The sequence below is a fragment of the Ptychodera flava genome, chromosome 4, assembly GCF_041260155.1.
Source record: "Ptychodera flava strain L36383 chromosome 4, AS_Pfla_20210202, whole genome shotgun sequence".
NCBI classification, from domain to species: domain Eukaryota; kingdom Metazoa; phylum Hemichordata; class Enteropneusta; family Ptychoderidae; genus Ptychodera; species Ptychodera flava.
Window position 1 is genome coordinate 9,383,766 of NC_091931.1, and position 15,484 is coordinate 9,399,249.

General features: G+C 35.3%; 1 protein-coding gene across 1 annotated transcript; it reads left to right on the top strand.

Annotated features, from left to right (window-relative positions):
• The first annotated feature begins 170 nt into the window (after window positions 1-170).
• On the top strand, window positions 171-14,781 carry LOC139130845 (leukocyte tyrosine kinase receptor-like). The gene is made up of 16 exons (XM_070696643.1): window positions 171-339; window positions 905-1,033; window positions 1,550-1,754; window positions 2,896-3,011; window positions 3,444-3,569; window positions 3,690-3,890; window positions 4,082-4,260; window positions 5,617-5,779; window positions 6,690-6,800; window positions 9,610-9,764; window positions 10,100-10,225; window positions 10,584-10,666; window positions 11,658-11,698; window positions 12,312-12,407; window positions 12,720-12,816; window positions 13,348-14,781. The coding sequence occupies exons 1-14, from the start codon at window positions 243-245 to the stop codon at window positions 12,359-12,361; spliced, it is 1,782 nt and encodes a 593-aa protein (XP_070552744.1). The 5' UTR covers window positions 171-242; the 3' UTR covers window positions 12,362-12,407; window positions 12,720-12,816; window positions 13,348-14,781.
• The last annotated feature ends 703 nt before the right edge of the window (window positions 14,782-15,484 follow it).

Here is a 15,484-nt window from a genome sequence, read left to right on the forward strand (position 1 = left end):
AATTTGTCGAAGACTTAAGATTGCAAAATGTATTCAGTATAACCATGAGATTATATACAGTCAACATAACCTGCAAAATATCCAAAGTTCATTAGATATGCAATTATTATTATTATTATTATTATTATTATTATTATTATTATTATTATTATTATTATTATAAGAATCCTGCAAAAGTACCAACCAATATCGCAAAGACAATAGTCGAACTTGGGAAAAGTGTATCGCCAAAGTTCTTTACTATGACAGTACCCTATGAACATCTGTCTCTCGCCTTTGAAAATCTGTTTGTACTCTCATGGAATTATATAACAGTGACTGGTCAAGCTGAGCCATTAGGTGAAGTAAACGTTTTATCTATTATTATAATTTCTGGCAGTCTGCAGTGTTTGTTATACCATATATTATTAGTATCAGATATTATTTTTACTGACAGAGAGCTCGGTTTACTTGTGTGCGGTTGCGTAAAGGAGGAGTATAACCTCAAATCTAATGTATGAAAAACAGGTCATGAGCTGAGCTTATTTTCGGGATTTAATATGACAGTGCGCTGTCATTATTGTATTGAACCTATTGATTCCCTTGGGACCTCAGAGGAAACCTGCTTTTAACTTTCCCGTGATATCAAAACGAAATGGTTCTTGGGTATTTATTATGTAGTTTTTACCTGTATTCGGATATGTTGTGCTACATGTATATATTGAATCACCTGAATACCGAAAATACATATCTTGATATGTGTTGTGTATATACAGAAATGCATGCATAAGTGCCATCAGAGGTCGAGAAGTATAGTAGTGTTTTTTGAAGAATGACGGTATTGGGGATTATTGACTACATGTTTCTATGATTATATGAACCATACTTATCTTGGTTAGTGAATATTTTTGTTATGCTTTTGAAGGTTGTCCTGCAGGAAAATATGGAGGCTTTTGCCAGTACGATTGCATTTGTCAGAATGGAGCTATCTGCCATACATTTAACGGAGCCTGTAAATGTCAGAAAGGTTGGAAGGGAGTTGCTTGTGATATTCGTGAGTTGTCAAGAAATATTTTTGTTTCCTTACTTCTGTTGGCTGCCAATAGTTTAACAGCGACTACCAATTGCTTTTTAAAGATAATTCCATATTGTCATTAACACAGGAAAGGTGCTTTATAAAGGAAAACTTTACTGACATCAGTCTGCAATGGGTTGCAGTGTTCCAGCCATCTACAGAATACTAGTATATGAATAAAAAGAACGTATATTTGTTTCTTGGTTACAAGATATCCACTTCTATTCCTACCTGTCTGATTCTATTGCAAGCTCATTCTTCTATTTCTAAATCCCTGCTGAATCTCAAATATCTGAATTGGCAATTTGGCACCCAATAACCACTTCTGTTTTCCTCTGTACTAAGTTTGTGACAAAAATGGCGGTGAATGAAAATGTGTTAAATACATAGTCGGGTAGTGGAGAAAGGCCATTCCTGAAGTTTTCGAGAATGAACATAATATATTTATTCACGATAATTAACTCATTAATTTCATTTAACAAATTGCTTATGCAGCTTACAAACACTTAGAGATAACACAAAAAACGATATCAACATATTACGACGATCCAGCATCCCTCTTTTGTCACGCCTATAACATACAATTCGAAAATGATCTTTGGAATCAATCACACTTTTCATGGTATATAAATGGTAAACTGCACGACAGCATGTTTGACGAGAATACCTTCGTAACAGAACAAATTCAAGAAACCTACAGGTAAGTAAGTAATATGACCTTGTGAACTAAGTTACAATTGTACATTTGCTTTGATACATCAAATGAAAAGAAGCGTTTGTATTGGGCTGTGCATAACCAGTCCCGATATAAGTGTCAACATATGGCAAAATTTTTGATTTACAGACAAATACAATATATACTGAAACACATGAGCATTTTCAGTTCATATCAGGCATACATTTACTTCGACTAATTTCTTTCAAAGTTTGCACAAAGATATGGCGCTATGTTACACAAGCGTGCATTCATAAGTTTGTTTGCAGTACGATCAAATGTGGCTACCAAACGGCCCCTTTTTTATTTCTTTTTTAGTGCTTTAAATCCTGCACCGATTTGTATCTTTTATAGTTATTTTTTAAAGTTTCGTCAAGAAAATAATAATACATCTGCTGGTTTATCTTCTTCATGATATGAGCTTGCATGACAGCACAACAACCATACAATTACCGAGCCATTCCAGAATCAATTTGTTGATTTAATTTCTGGTGTAGAATGTTTTCCATGTCTAAAGAATATTAGCCTAGTAAGTAACACAAAATTGTCTGAAGTGGTTTTTCTACATTTAACACGATTTGAACTAATCTGGGATAATTGGATCTTCATATTTTTCAATTTTCTCAAAAGCGTTAGGTGCCATATAGTTGAATGTTGGATTATTGCAAATTACTCATAAAATAAATGTGAAACTTACAATGAAAGACAGATGAACTTCAATTTGCAGATTGAAACGGCCTTACTTCACCATTCAATTATCCTAAATTAATTTCGATCGTGTAATTTATGGTAGGGCAATACTCCCTGGTATGCCATACATACGTATGTCTAATTTTTTGCGTAATTCAAGTATGGCTAGGTTTGTTATGGAGTTGCAAGATAACATGAAGGTTCGTTGGGCACTGACGATGACTTTTTACTCAACGTTTTTATTCTCAGCAGGAATTGTGCAATCTCGAGTGTTGTTATCATCATTAAAAATGATAAAAAGCATATAGTAGTAACATCCTAAACGATCGTAACTGTATAGCTGTCGAATAATAGATGTATTGCATGCTCGCATTTCATGTGAAGTTGTCTTATTATACCATTATCAGTTAGTTTATTGTTTTATTTAATCATTAAGTTACAGTTCAATTGAAGTGCTCTTTTTGACTGAGAACTATACTGGGGAGTATAGATGTGTGGTTGAAGATCTATCAGGAGTAATATATTCAGATAGAGGATATGCAGAGATTACCGGTAAGGACAGCGTGTTTAATCTTTCTGTGTCTCTGTAAAATAGGAGTAACTAGGATTATCATTGTCAGCCAAGTCAGAAAAATACAATGTTTTCACCGTCAGTTTTACAAACCTTAAGTATCATGACATACCATTATCCTGATTCTCATTACACTAAATACAATCCGTATATGCATATGTTCGAATAAATGGCCTTCACAAGCATGACACAAATGTCAAATTGGACAGAATGTCAACTATACTGTAAACATGCGGTAGTTTCATTTTAATAGGTCAAGAAGGGTGAAAGGTGTCTGAATCTTTTACTGAAGACCATGTTAAAACTACTGAAAATGTGTTGTTCATAAAATATAGTTATTACATTCTCAATGCGAATTTACAGTCAATTAAATACTTGAGAGTGAATATTATTAAGTGTGTATACATTTACAGGTTGTAATAGAAACAAATGGGGTGATAAATGTGAATTGGACTGTGCCTGTGTACATGCACTCAAATGCGATCGATACTCCGGGTGTATATGCAGTCTTGGTTGGACTGGTTTACACTGTGAACAAGGTCAGTATCGTTTAAAAGTCTGCATCGAGGATACATTTTGACTCATAAACTTCATATCGCGTTGTATGTGCCTTTATAAATATAGGCTTAAAAATCGTTATGACTATTTTTCGTTCGCAGCTTGTCGAGATGGAATGTTCGGGAATAATTGTTCTGAAAAATGTTTATGTCAAAGTGAACACACGATGGCTTGTGACTCTGAAAACGGACGGTGCAAATGTTTAGAAGGAGTTTGCGGGGAACTGTGTGAAGAGAGATGTTCTTGCCGACCTTGGCAAAAAGCGACATGCAATGGTACAAGCGGTTGTCTTTGTGTAGAAGGTAATAATTTGCGTTTTGGTTGTCTTTCCGCCTCGTTCGAGAGTAATTAAATTATTTCCCCAGTGATGTACAAAAATCAACATGTATATAGTTAAGTTCGGGCTTAAACCCTAGCGTTAACACATAAACTTAGAGTGGATTAAGTAGAATATGAAAGGTTTAATTAATCCTTGTTTTTTTTTTTACTGTAGTATCGCCTGGTCAATACAGGTACGAGCCACAGTACAATGAAGGGATAATGATAACTGTAGCCATATTCTCCGTCCTTGCAATATTTGGTGTTGCTGCAGTTGTTTTATGCAATAAACACAAGAACAAAGAGTATAAGCATCTTGATGACGAAGAGAGAGAGATATGTAATGTTTTTAAGGTAATTATTTCATGGAGAACAATGACATTTTGCAAAAGCAACAGATGAGTATGATACCTCCTGTAATTACTGTTATTATACTGCCATAGCCTATGGAAGTTTGACCGTCCAATAACTTTCCGTATTTTGTATAGTACGCGGAGTCCCTCAATTTTATTTGAACAATCGCGCTCGTTCTGCTCATAACGCGCGTGCCGCGTCCCTCAAAATTTACCATATAATTAGTTTATACGGACGATTAATGGAGGGAGGTGTACAATAGTAGGGTTATACACAAAATACGGCCCTGTATGGACTCGGGCTCAGTGAGTGACGTATTGGACTCGCCTTCGGCTCGTCCATCGCCTTCGGCTCGTCCAATACGTCATTCACTGGGCCCTCGTCCATACAGGGCCGTATTTTTTGAATAACCCTATATTACATTTCCTGACAAGATTATTCCGTCATCATAATCTGTTATCAAACCAGCACGCAGTTGGCTTGTTATTTCTGATAATTATAATAGAATACAGACAAGAACTTTTGACTGTCATACTTTAAAACAATTTGTGAAGTTTTGAGATTGGACTCTGTAATGTTTATTCCGGCTTGCGAAATAGCAACTGTAGTGTTTTAATTTTAAATTAGTTAACCAGGAAAATCTCAAGAAATGTTAAATTACTTGCTGACTAAAGACATATATTCCCCGAGAACACTCATCCAGATTTCTTCTACTTTGCATAAACATTTCATGTGTAAATAAAAAAAAAATTATATGATTTTCTACTTCGGGTAAATATCTTCTGTGAAACTTCCTCAGTAATACCTTTGAAACTTATGTACCGACACCCTTGAAATTCGATCACGTTGTTCAAGTGATAGCGAATTTTTTTTATTTATGTAAATATTTTGCCCGATTTTCACGGTCACAGCTAATATAACATATTCGAGTTTAACATTTTGCTTTAATGATCGAACAGGGATGATGAAAGACATATATTCAGATAAGTTGATTTATTAACGAAATCGACTTTCCCCATGTTTTATCGAAACATGAGAAGTTGACATTCGTCTTATGCTGAAAATTATCATGCAAATCTAGGCCTGCACAACCACTGTAGGTTCAAGTCATGCTTAATCCCCCAAATGACGGAAAACAGCGTTTTGCCGGATTATAACCAAAGGTGTGAATGTCTCTGTCAACTCCCTGAATCAAATTTATTACAGGGTGATTATTGGAGAGCAAATACCAAGTACCCCTTGTGCATTGTCATGTAAATCACAGTCTAGGAACAGAGTTTGTGGTAAGGTTTTATATCTCATGGTAGCGACAGTTCCATCGTATTATACAAATATACCTTCAACTTACGTGCACAGGAAACTCTTGGAAAATGTCAAAACTGGTCAATAAAACCTACTAGCTTAACGAAATCAAACCAGCTGCTGGGAGAAGGATCATTCGGCCAAGTATATCAAGGAAATTTCAAGCCTCCAGGAAGCAAAATTACCGAAGATGTAGCAATAAAATCTCTCCTACCAGGTGGGTGCCATGTATGAAATGCTATTTTTTTTGCTTGTATGGAAATGCCCAACTTTTGTTGACTAGTCTATGGTAGTCATCCTTAGTCCTACGCACAAAGTGCTGTAGAAAATAAATTTCGGAAACGTACTTAATTACAGTGCATTTATAAATTGAGTCACTGGCAAAGCACGATCATCGGAAAGTATGGTTTACTAAGGATATGATTACCCTAAATATAGTATGCGCCTAGAAGTAAAGACTTTAACTTTTGCTCAAACTTTCCTCGAGGAATCTTTCAAAAATTCTCTCTCAAATCAAAAATAAAAATCGGGCTTATCGTGCAGATTTTGCTACTGGAGAAACAAATAAGTCAAGGTTAACCGATATTTAAGCACGATCATCGGAAAGTATGGTTTACTAAGGATATGATTTCCCTTAATATAGTATGCGCCTAGAAGTAAAGACTTTAACTTTTGTTCAAACTTTCCTCGAGGAATCTTTCAAAAATTCTCTCTCAAATCAAAAATAAAAATCGGGCTTATCGTGCAGATTTTGCTGCTGGAGAAACAAATAAGTCAGGGTTAACCGATATTTAAAATTCAAAAGGCCGCCATTTCTGTGTTACCTTTCTGGAGAAAATGAAATTTTCGAATTTTGAAAAACTAAGCCGGTGAAAAAATTTCTTACAACACCAGCTTTAAATGAACCTCAAAAGGTAGTATATCAGAAAAGAATTGAAAAACCTTGAGAGTCCTAATAGCTGTCCCCGAGGCGCATTTAAACTTTTAGACAAGAATTAGTTAAGTAGACTATAAAAACGGTATACTGTGATTGTATTATTAAAATAGTTCAATATATGTTGTTCATTTTTGTGCATGCCTGTCTTACACTTAAAAATTAAGTTTTCGTTAATTTCCCTTTTTTACAGCTAATAGAAACTACCACTGCAATGCTGACTTTGCACGAGAAATCTCTTGTTTAATTAAACTTCAAGGACATCCGAATATCGTTATATTGAAGGGCATTGTTCTACAGCAAGGTAGGATGAACGATAATGATTGGCATATATTCAATCATTTTCCTACCGCCTTACTACTTTTAATTGACAAGACTTGTTAAGAAGAATGCACCATAAGGTTTACTCGGGAATCGTGCTGTGTTTCTAAATTTTTCAAATTGAAATGACACTAGTCAGTATAAAGATAAGATTGCAAAATAACAACGAATAGTTGGCGACGGTGTTTCTGTGACAATGTTGTTACAACAAATAGAAGGAATGTGACACATTTCATTTATAAATGGCCATATTTTGACTACACAAATACAAGAGTGTGTATGACCATATGCCATGCTTCTTTTCACCAGTCCCAAAGATGAATGTATAAATATGCATATTACAGGCAACAGCCGATGAAAAAAATATATTTTGAGTTTTTAACCCCCTCTCGCTTGTTTCTCTACTGTATCTACATGAATGTCATTTGAACTGCGATTTCATATAGCTAGGTGTTGTCCCTTCTCCGCTCGTGTTCGTAAAGGCACCTCCTATATATTATCTTTACTGTGTTTATTGACAAACAATTGAAATGCAAACTCGTAATATCATCCACTTTACATGTGAATATCAAGAGTGATAAAAGTCTTCTTACACTGCTATGTCAATATCTTTATCATTGTACGGCTTTATTTACGATTTCTAGACTTATCGATCACTAGGCGAAAGGTACCAAGTGTAGGTATTATGCAGTTTTATACATGTAGCAAAGTTAAAGTCAAAATAAATGACCTCTGTAACATTTCGTCAAATTCACGAGATGAAAATGAGTGTCTGATACACCTCAAATGACACGACAGCTAATATGATGCAAATAATAGGCTTTATCATATACCTATGCCCTGTATTGTGTCTGTACTGAGTTCAGTGACATGATTTATCATGTTGATTTGCATGTCAATAAAGTGATACGCCTTGTTGATTTGCATATGAAAGGAACGATCAGCGCGTCTTTCTTTCATTCAATTGAATATTTGCATATGAGAAAGTGATACGACCTGTTGATTTACATAACAAAGCCTGATACGGCCTGTTGATTTGCATACCGGACTACTTACATGGTGGCGCCCTAATCAAAACAAACCATGGTGCCCGTCTATGATTTTGACTTTGACTATGATATCATGTCCGATCTCCAAAAGTGGCAGGGTTTTGAAGCATAGGGAAATGCGGGGTTACTAAATTAAACACATGTGTCGATATCGGATTAACCTGCTAGTAGTGCTACCAATTTGAACAAATTAAAGAGCAGAGCATCACACCGTACGGGCACTGACAGATCGATGACAGACCAGCTGTTCCGTCCGTGCATAAGCACAGACGCGCAGACAACAAGCAAAAGTGCTATCGGACATGTCGGAGGACCGGCAAATTCAAAAGCACAACTTTCAAAATATCATGTATTCATGGTAAATGCGTTCTGGAAAATAATACCAAACACAACACTTGCATGTACCGTACGGATTCGGTAGATATCCTACATGTTTGATGACAGAGTTCAAGCATTTCTCAACCGTAAAATAATTGTCAATGAGCCAGCTGATAGATTACGTCAGACGCTAGTATATCAATCCGCCTTAGCAAGATGACGCAAACAAATGTAGTCCATCAAGAAAAAACACAGTGAAACGTATCATATTTTAATATACGAGATTTATTCATTCAATAACGTGGGCATAGGTATATGATAAAGAGGTTATCCCTCGATATCACCTCTTGGTAGGGTCGTATTGCTGCGAGTGCGGTTGTGGGCCGCATCACACTCGTCTTCGACTCGTGTGATGCGGCCCACAACCGCACTCGCAGCAATACGAACCTGCCAAGAGGTGATATCGAGGGATAACCTCATAACATTAGGTAACAAACCGGTTGATCCGATTCCTATAACCATAATTGTAAAAAACATACGCTGCGTGAAAGAGGCTAAAATACAGAGTTTATTGACCCTGTATTTTGGCTGTATTTGCTGGAAATTCAGACAGATACAGGTAAATACAGCCATGTATTTATGGTAAATACAGGGAAATTCAGCCTGTGTTTGCCTGTTTATGCACTATCATAATTGACACATGGTAAATACATCTCCTGTATTTGCCTATATTTACTGTAGATAAAGGACTACATTTGCCTGTATAAACGTGTATTTCAAGCCAATGTGCTTGCAGCGCTTCCTGCTTATTTTTCAGGATTTACATAACTTCCGGTTAAAACAGTTCTGTAATGTAGGTTTAGAGAATATTTTTTGGCCCCGTTAATATATATATATATATATATATATATATATATATATATATATATATATATATATATATATATATATATATATATATATATATATATATATATATATATATAAAGCCGGTTTTGTTACGCACAACTAGTCTGTGACGCCTTTACACCATATGTCAAGTAGGGCTGTGCCGTGACATAAAAAATGAATGATGATGAACTCACTATTACAATCGATTTATCACTACTAATTAACACTACTATTGTCCCTCGAAGCCTTTACCTTTTTGACAACAACATCGTATCATCTGTTCGTCTACTTTGTTTCAACAAACTGATAACGTTTTCAAAGCATACCTGGACGTAATATATATATATATATATATATATATATATATATATATATATATATATATATATATATATATATATATATATATATATAGTATGTGTGTGTGTGTGTGTGTGTGTATGTATTTGTGTGTGTTCTATGTTTGTTCGTTAGAAAAATTATTATGCTTTGAGAGATGTTACGTTGAAAAAAAAAATTGATTGCATTTTACAGGAGGGAACTGTTTTGTGATGGAGTGTGCAACCTGTGGTGATCTTCTTAACTATCTTCATCGCCTCAGAAATCCTATATATAAGAAAAAAGAGAAAGAGTTACTTTGCTATACCAGGCACATAACGTTGGGGATGCAATACATGCAGAAGAAAAAGGTTACATCCGTAGATTTCATTTGCCGAGCGCCAAGAAATGTGGAATGTAGTGCGTGAAAAAGGAAAAACAACTTTAAACAATTTTTATAACCTTAACGGCTATATTTCAGCTGGATTAAATGACGAGTCTTTATTTAATTTTCTTTAATCATGAGGAGCATGCTCTGCTTACCTATTTCCAAAATTATCTTCACATAGCAAATATCATATGAATTTCTAAAGTAGCATGCTCTGCTTGCTCCTTTCCAAAATTATCTACTCACAGCAAATATCGCGTGAATTTCTAAACTAGGTCGATTGGCACACTTTAATGCAGATAGTATCCTTTTGTTCAGATTCTCCACAGAGACTTATCAGCGAGAAATATATTACTATTCAATGGAGGTGTAGCAAAAATAGGCGATTTCGGTCTTAGTCGAGATGCAAGTGAAACGAAGGGAGTTTACGTAAAAGTGCCTTGGGTGAGTTAAATAACTTTAACTGTTCGTTCCTCATTGTTGAGGTTGTAGATTCTCTAAAATTGATTAGAAACAAAGTGAGGGCAAAAAATGTCATTTTCGAGTACGGCAGAGAAAAAAGGTAATGTTTTTATCCATAGTTAAGCCTAAGTGCTATTTCTAACTTCAGGAGGAAAGTAAAGGTTTATACGAGACTTTGTTGAAATTGACAAAATGACATATTCTATGCCTCTTTCAAGTTCATAGTACAATCAGTGGGGGTGTGAGGAACTTACTTCGCATGACAAATGGTTACCGAAATTATAAGGGTGATGTAGTTGAACCTCAAAATAAAGTCGTTTCTCTGACTTTTGACAAACAGGCTGAGAATCAGACTGCCTTGCCATTAAAATGGATGCCACCGGAGTTTCTCACAAGAGGAGAATTCTACTTCAAGAGTGATGTGTAAGGAAGGAGAAAATAATAATATATATTATGGAGTTGAAAATTTGATTTTTTTCACGTAAATTCTATGAAACTACAATTATCGACGTATCTTAGAATATTACGCATTTATTAATGATGATTGTCCCTAACATTACGATGCATCGCTCTGCCGAGTTGCCCGAGTCTACATACTACTACGCCTCCTATCAGGTATAATACTGCGTCGTGTTAATATATACGAACGTCTTAGAATATATATATATATATATAATATATATTATATATATATATAATATTGCGTCGTGTTAATATACGAACGTCTTAGAATGTATATATATATATATATATATATATATATATAGAGAGAGAGAGAGAGAGAGAGAGAGAGAGAGAGAGAGAGAGAGAGAGAGAGAGAGAACCTTATCGTGAGATCTTATTTTCCATTTACATTGCTGGACGTACCATTGTACAGTGTTTTAGGTGTTGTTGAAATTCGATGAATAATATTCATTTTGATGGCGTTATTGTGAAATCAATTCAGAGCGTGTGTTTAACAGCATAGACGAATCAGCATCATTAAGTGTAGCTTTTCTGATAGTAACAGATTATATCGATTGCTTACGATAGATTACACACACACACACACACCAACACACACACACACACATTGCTTATGGTAGATATGTATGTATTATACATATATATATATATATATATATTATATATATATATATATATATATATATATATATATATATATATATATATATGATGAATTGAATTACACGTCTTCTCACTACTCACGTGGGTGTATAATGTTTTTCTTGACTTCGTTGAAAATCTTGACGCTGCATTCCGCCCATATAGTAAGACTTTCGTATATGTGTATCGCATGTTGCATTTCCTCTTTTTTTGTCGTGCATATGAGTGTAGTGATAACATAAATGTAACGTCCGATGAATATAATTCATCTTAACTGTGTCAAAATCACATTTTGTTGTTCTTGTAGATGGTCATTCGGCGTTTTACTTTGGGAAATTTGTACACATGGTAGGTACAGTATAATACCTTGACAATGTGGTTAATTTTCTCGCTGTATCTACTGATCTCCAGATCTAGAGAGAGAGAGAGACAACTGGTTTCATGTCGCCAAAATGTGACTTCAAATTTTCTATTTAATTGAATTCCTCAAACTGTAAGAGCACCGAATTGAGAGAATTCTTGAATCGTAGTGCTCGACACTGTTCTTCATATTTTCTTTGAGTTCTGTTTAGATTATTGCAGACTGGTGAAGTCGAATGGGTTGAACAAAGCACAGGCCATTTAATTTCGTGGAGGGGCCGTGGTTAAAGATTTACTGTATATACATGTCAGGCATTAGTATAAGAGTATATTACGTGTTCAATGTGCCGTACCAGGATTATGGTGTGATTGTCAAAATCTTGGTTAGTGGTACTTTAAACTAATGATAGGAAATACTAGGTGAAGTCGACAGAGCGTTTGACCTTTTCATATATGTTCAGGAGATACAGTAGTATTGGAAGTTATGGATTTTTGAAATTGCACTCGTATGCATAATGTTGAGAAAAGCATAATTATGTTAAGAAATTAAACACCCATATTAGTGCAATACAGCAATTATTGCCATTTGTTTCACTGCAAGGTGACTCGCCTTCAAAGAAGACACGTCTTACCAGTTTATTAGGAGAATAGCCCGTGGGGAGAGACTGCCAAGGCCAAACACATGTACAGAAGAAGCGTGAGTTGCACAGTTTTATGAAAAATTAACTTAACAAAACCAGTGAAATTATGACTGGACCATGATAAGAAACACGGAGTCGGAGATTGCCTGTTGTTGGTGGAAGTCATCGGCTTCCAAAAAATCAATGAGAAACGAATTCCATATTTTAATAACATCAGCCGAATGTAAAGTAGATTGCCGAGGAAAACATGCAAGAGTAAGCTTATAGTGGATCATCACATCATATCAACTTGATCTAATATTGGCATCTTGTATGAATAAGAAATAAACAACAACAGACCATGATGAATCTTTCGTGTCTCGTTTTAGATATCAAGTCATACGAAAATGTTGGCAGTCACCTTTACCAATGAGGCCGTCCGCTGAGCAGCTAATACAACAAATCGAACATCTGATGAAGAACGAGGTAAATGCTATCAATTTGTAAACAAATACTCTAATCCTACATTCGAATATGCTTTTAACACCCACACAATACCTTGACAAATTGGTTTCCCCTCAATGTGTGAATTTTACCTTTTAAATTGTTATTCTTTGTGCCACACATACGTTTAGGTATTCAGATACCTTTTTCAAAATTTTGTTGGACTACATTCTGTTAAGCAAGATACAGCTGCTGCAACATTCACTTGTGTACAGACATCCGTTACGCGGATCTAATTTCTGTGTATTTGCGGGGTTATAAAATAATGACTCTTATTTTGGTGGTGTTATCCACTAAATTTGAAGACATGCACCAACTCTGTTCTAGTAGTCAAAAAGTACATATTGAAATAATGTAACTCAATTAAATATTTTCACTTTCTCGTTGGTTTTATCTAAGAATGTTTAACGTACTTTCATCAGCAGGCCATTTTGGAGCACACTCACAATCTTGGTGAATCACATTAATTTTCAATATCAATGGTTAACTGATGTCATACTTTCTAAATTGCAGGGTCTCTTCAACGAAATTGATGACGAGGAACCGATTGAGCAATTTGATAACACTAAATAAAGCGTTATCGATGAAAATGTTATTTCTTGGGGATGATATTTGGTATTTAAAAACATTTGGTAATACCGACTGTGTCATTTATCGATATTAATCCAAAGTGGAATTGTACAACGTAAAAGGAAAGGAGTTGCTGAAAGCGAATAGTGTGAACAATTTCATTATTAAGTTGACAATATGGCCATGATTTGATGGTTGTTTGAAACATAGTCAAGAAAGTTTGCCTGTAGAGCGGGTAAACCAAGACTGTGGACGGTACTCTACAAACAGATGTCTTAACATTACAAGTCTGCTTTTACCGGATATATTTGTCTATCGTGGCTGCTATAATGTGCCATTGCTTAACTGTTTGTGGTTTGCTATCATCACAAGTTTGTTAAGTTAGTGTAATGAGCGTTAATTGTAGTTGGTGACAGAGAAGTGTTTCGAGTTAGACAGTTCACAGTGCTCGGTCGACACTCGTAATCAGTCCTCGGTCATCTCAAAGTACACTTTTTGTATAAGAAAATGAATAGCCAACAATTCAGTGAACTGTCGAGTGCAAATGGTTAGTATTAGTATTATTGAGCCGACTTCATCCCATAGTGAATGGTAACAACAGTATTATTGTGTTTAATCACAATGTCCAATATATAAGTTAGATCATTTTTGTGTTTATTTACTATCAGCCTCTGACAATAAATTAAGATCTAATTTTCTCTATATCTACCTACCTACCTACCTACCTACCTACCTACCTACCTACCTACCTACCTACCTACTTCTTCCCTATCTACCAACCTACCAACCTACCTACCAACCTATCTACTACCTATCTACCTACCTACCTACCTAGCTAGCCATCAACTTACTTACTTACTTACTTACTTACTTACTTACTTACTTACTTACTTACTTACTTACTTACTTACTTACTTACTTACTTACTTACTTACTTACTTACTTACTTACACACAAACTCGTACAATTCCTGCATGATTCTATACTATGTTATTGAAAATGACCACGGTGACTTTTATCAGCAAAGCTATAATCTGGTGTTTTGATTATCTTACGTAAATCGACTTATCATTGGCATTACACTGCTGTAGCTGCCAATTTCACATGCAGTGATTCGTCAAATTTGGGTCAGGGATTACTGAGCAAGTAAGTACATAAGTAAGTAAGTAAGCAAGTAAGGAGTTTGATTTTACAAGAATCGAATTACGATTTGAAGTTTTATAAGCTTCTTTTCAACTATGACTGTATGAGCGTGCATTCTATTATTACGGTTTTATAACCTGTCAGTTATAAACTGTAAAGTGCTGTTACGGTTACTTCAACAGATGTTTTTGTTTTGTTTTGATGAATAGAGAATATTAAAATCACATCTATTGTTAAAGTCATGTCATATGGCGTGGTTTGAAAGCTGTTGTTTCGTTTTTGTTTTGTTTTTTTGGGGGGTCGTGATTGTTCTGGTATGTATATTGTTTGAGGTTGTTGTTGCCATCCCGGTTATTCCTGGTACACCATGATTCGGTTAGTTTAATAACGATACTTCTACGTGGTTAAAATATCCAGAAACGTCGGCCGTCTAAAAAGACGTGGTCCACCACAGTAAAACAGACTGGGCTTTTCACTAAGGTCAGTACGTCAGTATGTAGAGTGTCTACATCTCTCTTCTTCGCGTCAGCCGATACGCTGCGTCAATGTTCTCCTCGTGCAATCTTTGCCGTATTTTCTTAATAACCTCATATTATTACTTTTTACTTTATGAGATATGTGTTTTTCTTTGTATGGCTCAGCTTTCTAGAATCGAGCACTGCAATTTCCCACGAGAACAGCTCCATACACACACACACACACACACACACACACACACACACACACACACACCACATATATATATATATATATATATATATATATATATATATATACGTATATAAGAAACTGTAAGAAAATCAGGTGATCCCTAGTGAGTGTTGTTTGGGGTGTAGATAAAAGAAACTTGGTTGAGACACACTGCACACCTCGTTGTTAGGCTTCAAACGTATTTACAATACCTCTAATTTCAGAGCGGAACGTTGTGTTTTAGGTA

What these genes read in the sequence shown, in the direction of transcription:
- LOC139130845 (XM_070696643.1), top strand. Translation starts at nt 243, where the DNA reads ATGACAGTACCCTATGAACATCTGTCTCTCGCCTTTGAAAATCTGTTT. An exon ending in GGGCATTGTTCTACAGCAAG is followed by an intron (nt 6,801 to 9,609) that starts GTAGGATGAACG and finishes TGCATTTTACAG; the next exon opens with GAGGGAACTGTTTTGTGATG. An exon ending in TTTACGTAAAAGTGCCTTGG is followed by an intron (nt 10,226 to 10,583) that starts GTGAGTTAAATA and finishes TTTGACAAACAG; the next exon opens with GCTGAGAATCAGACTGCCTT.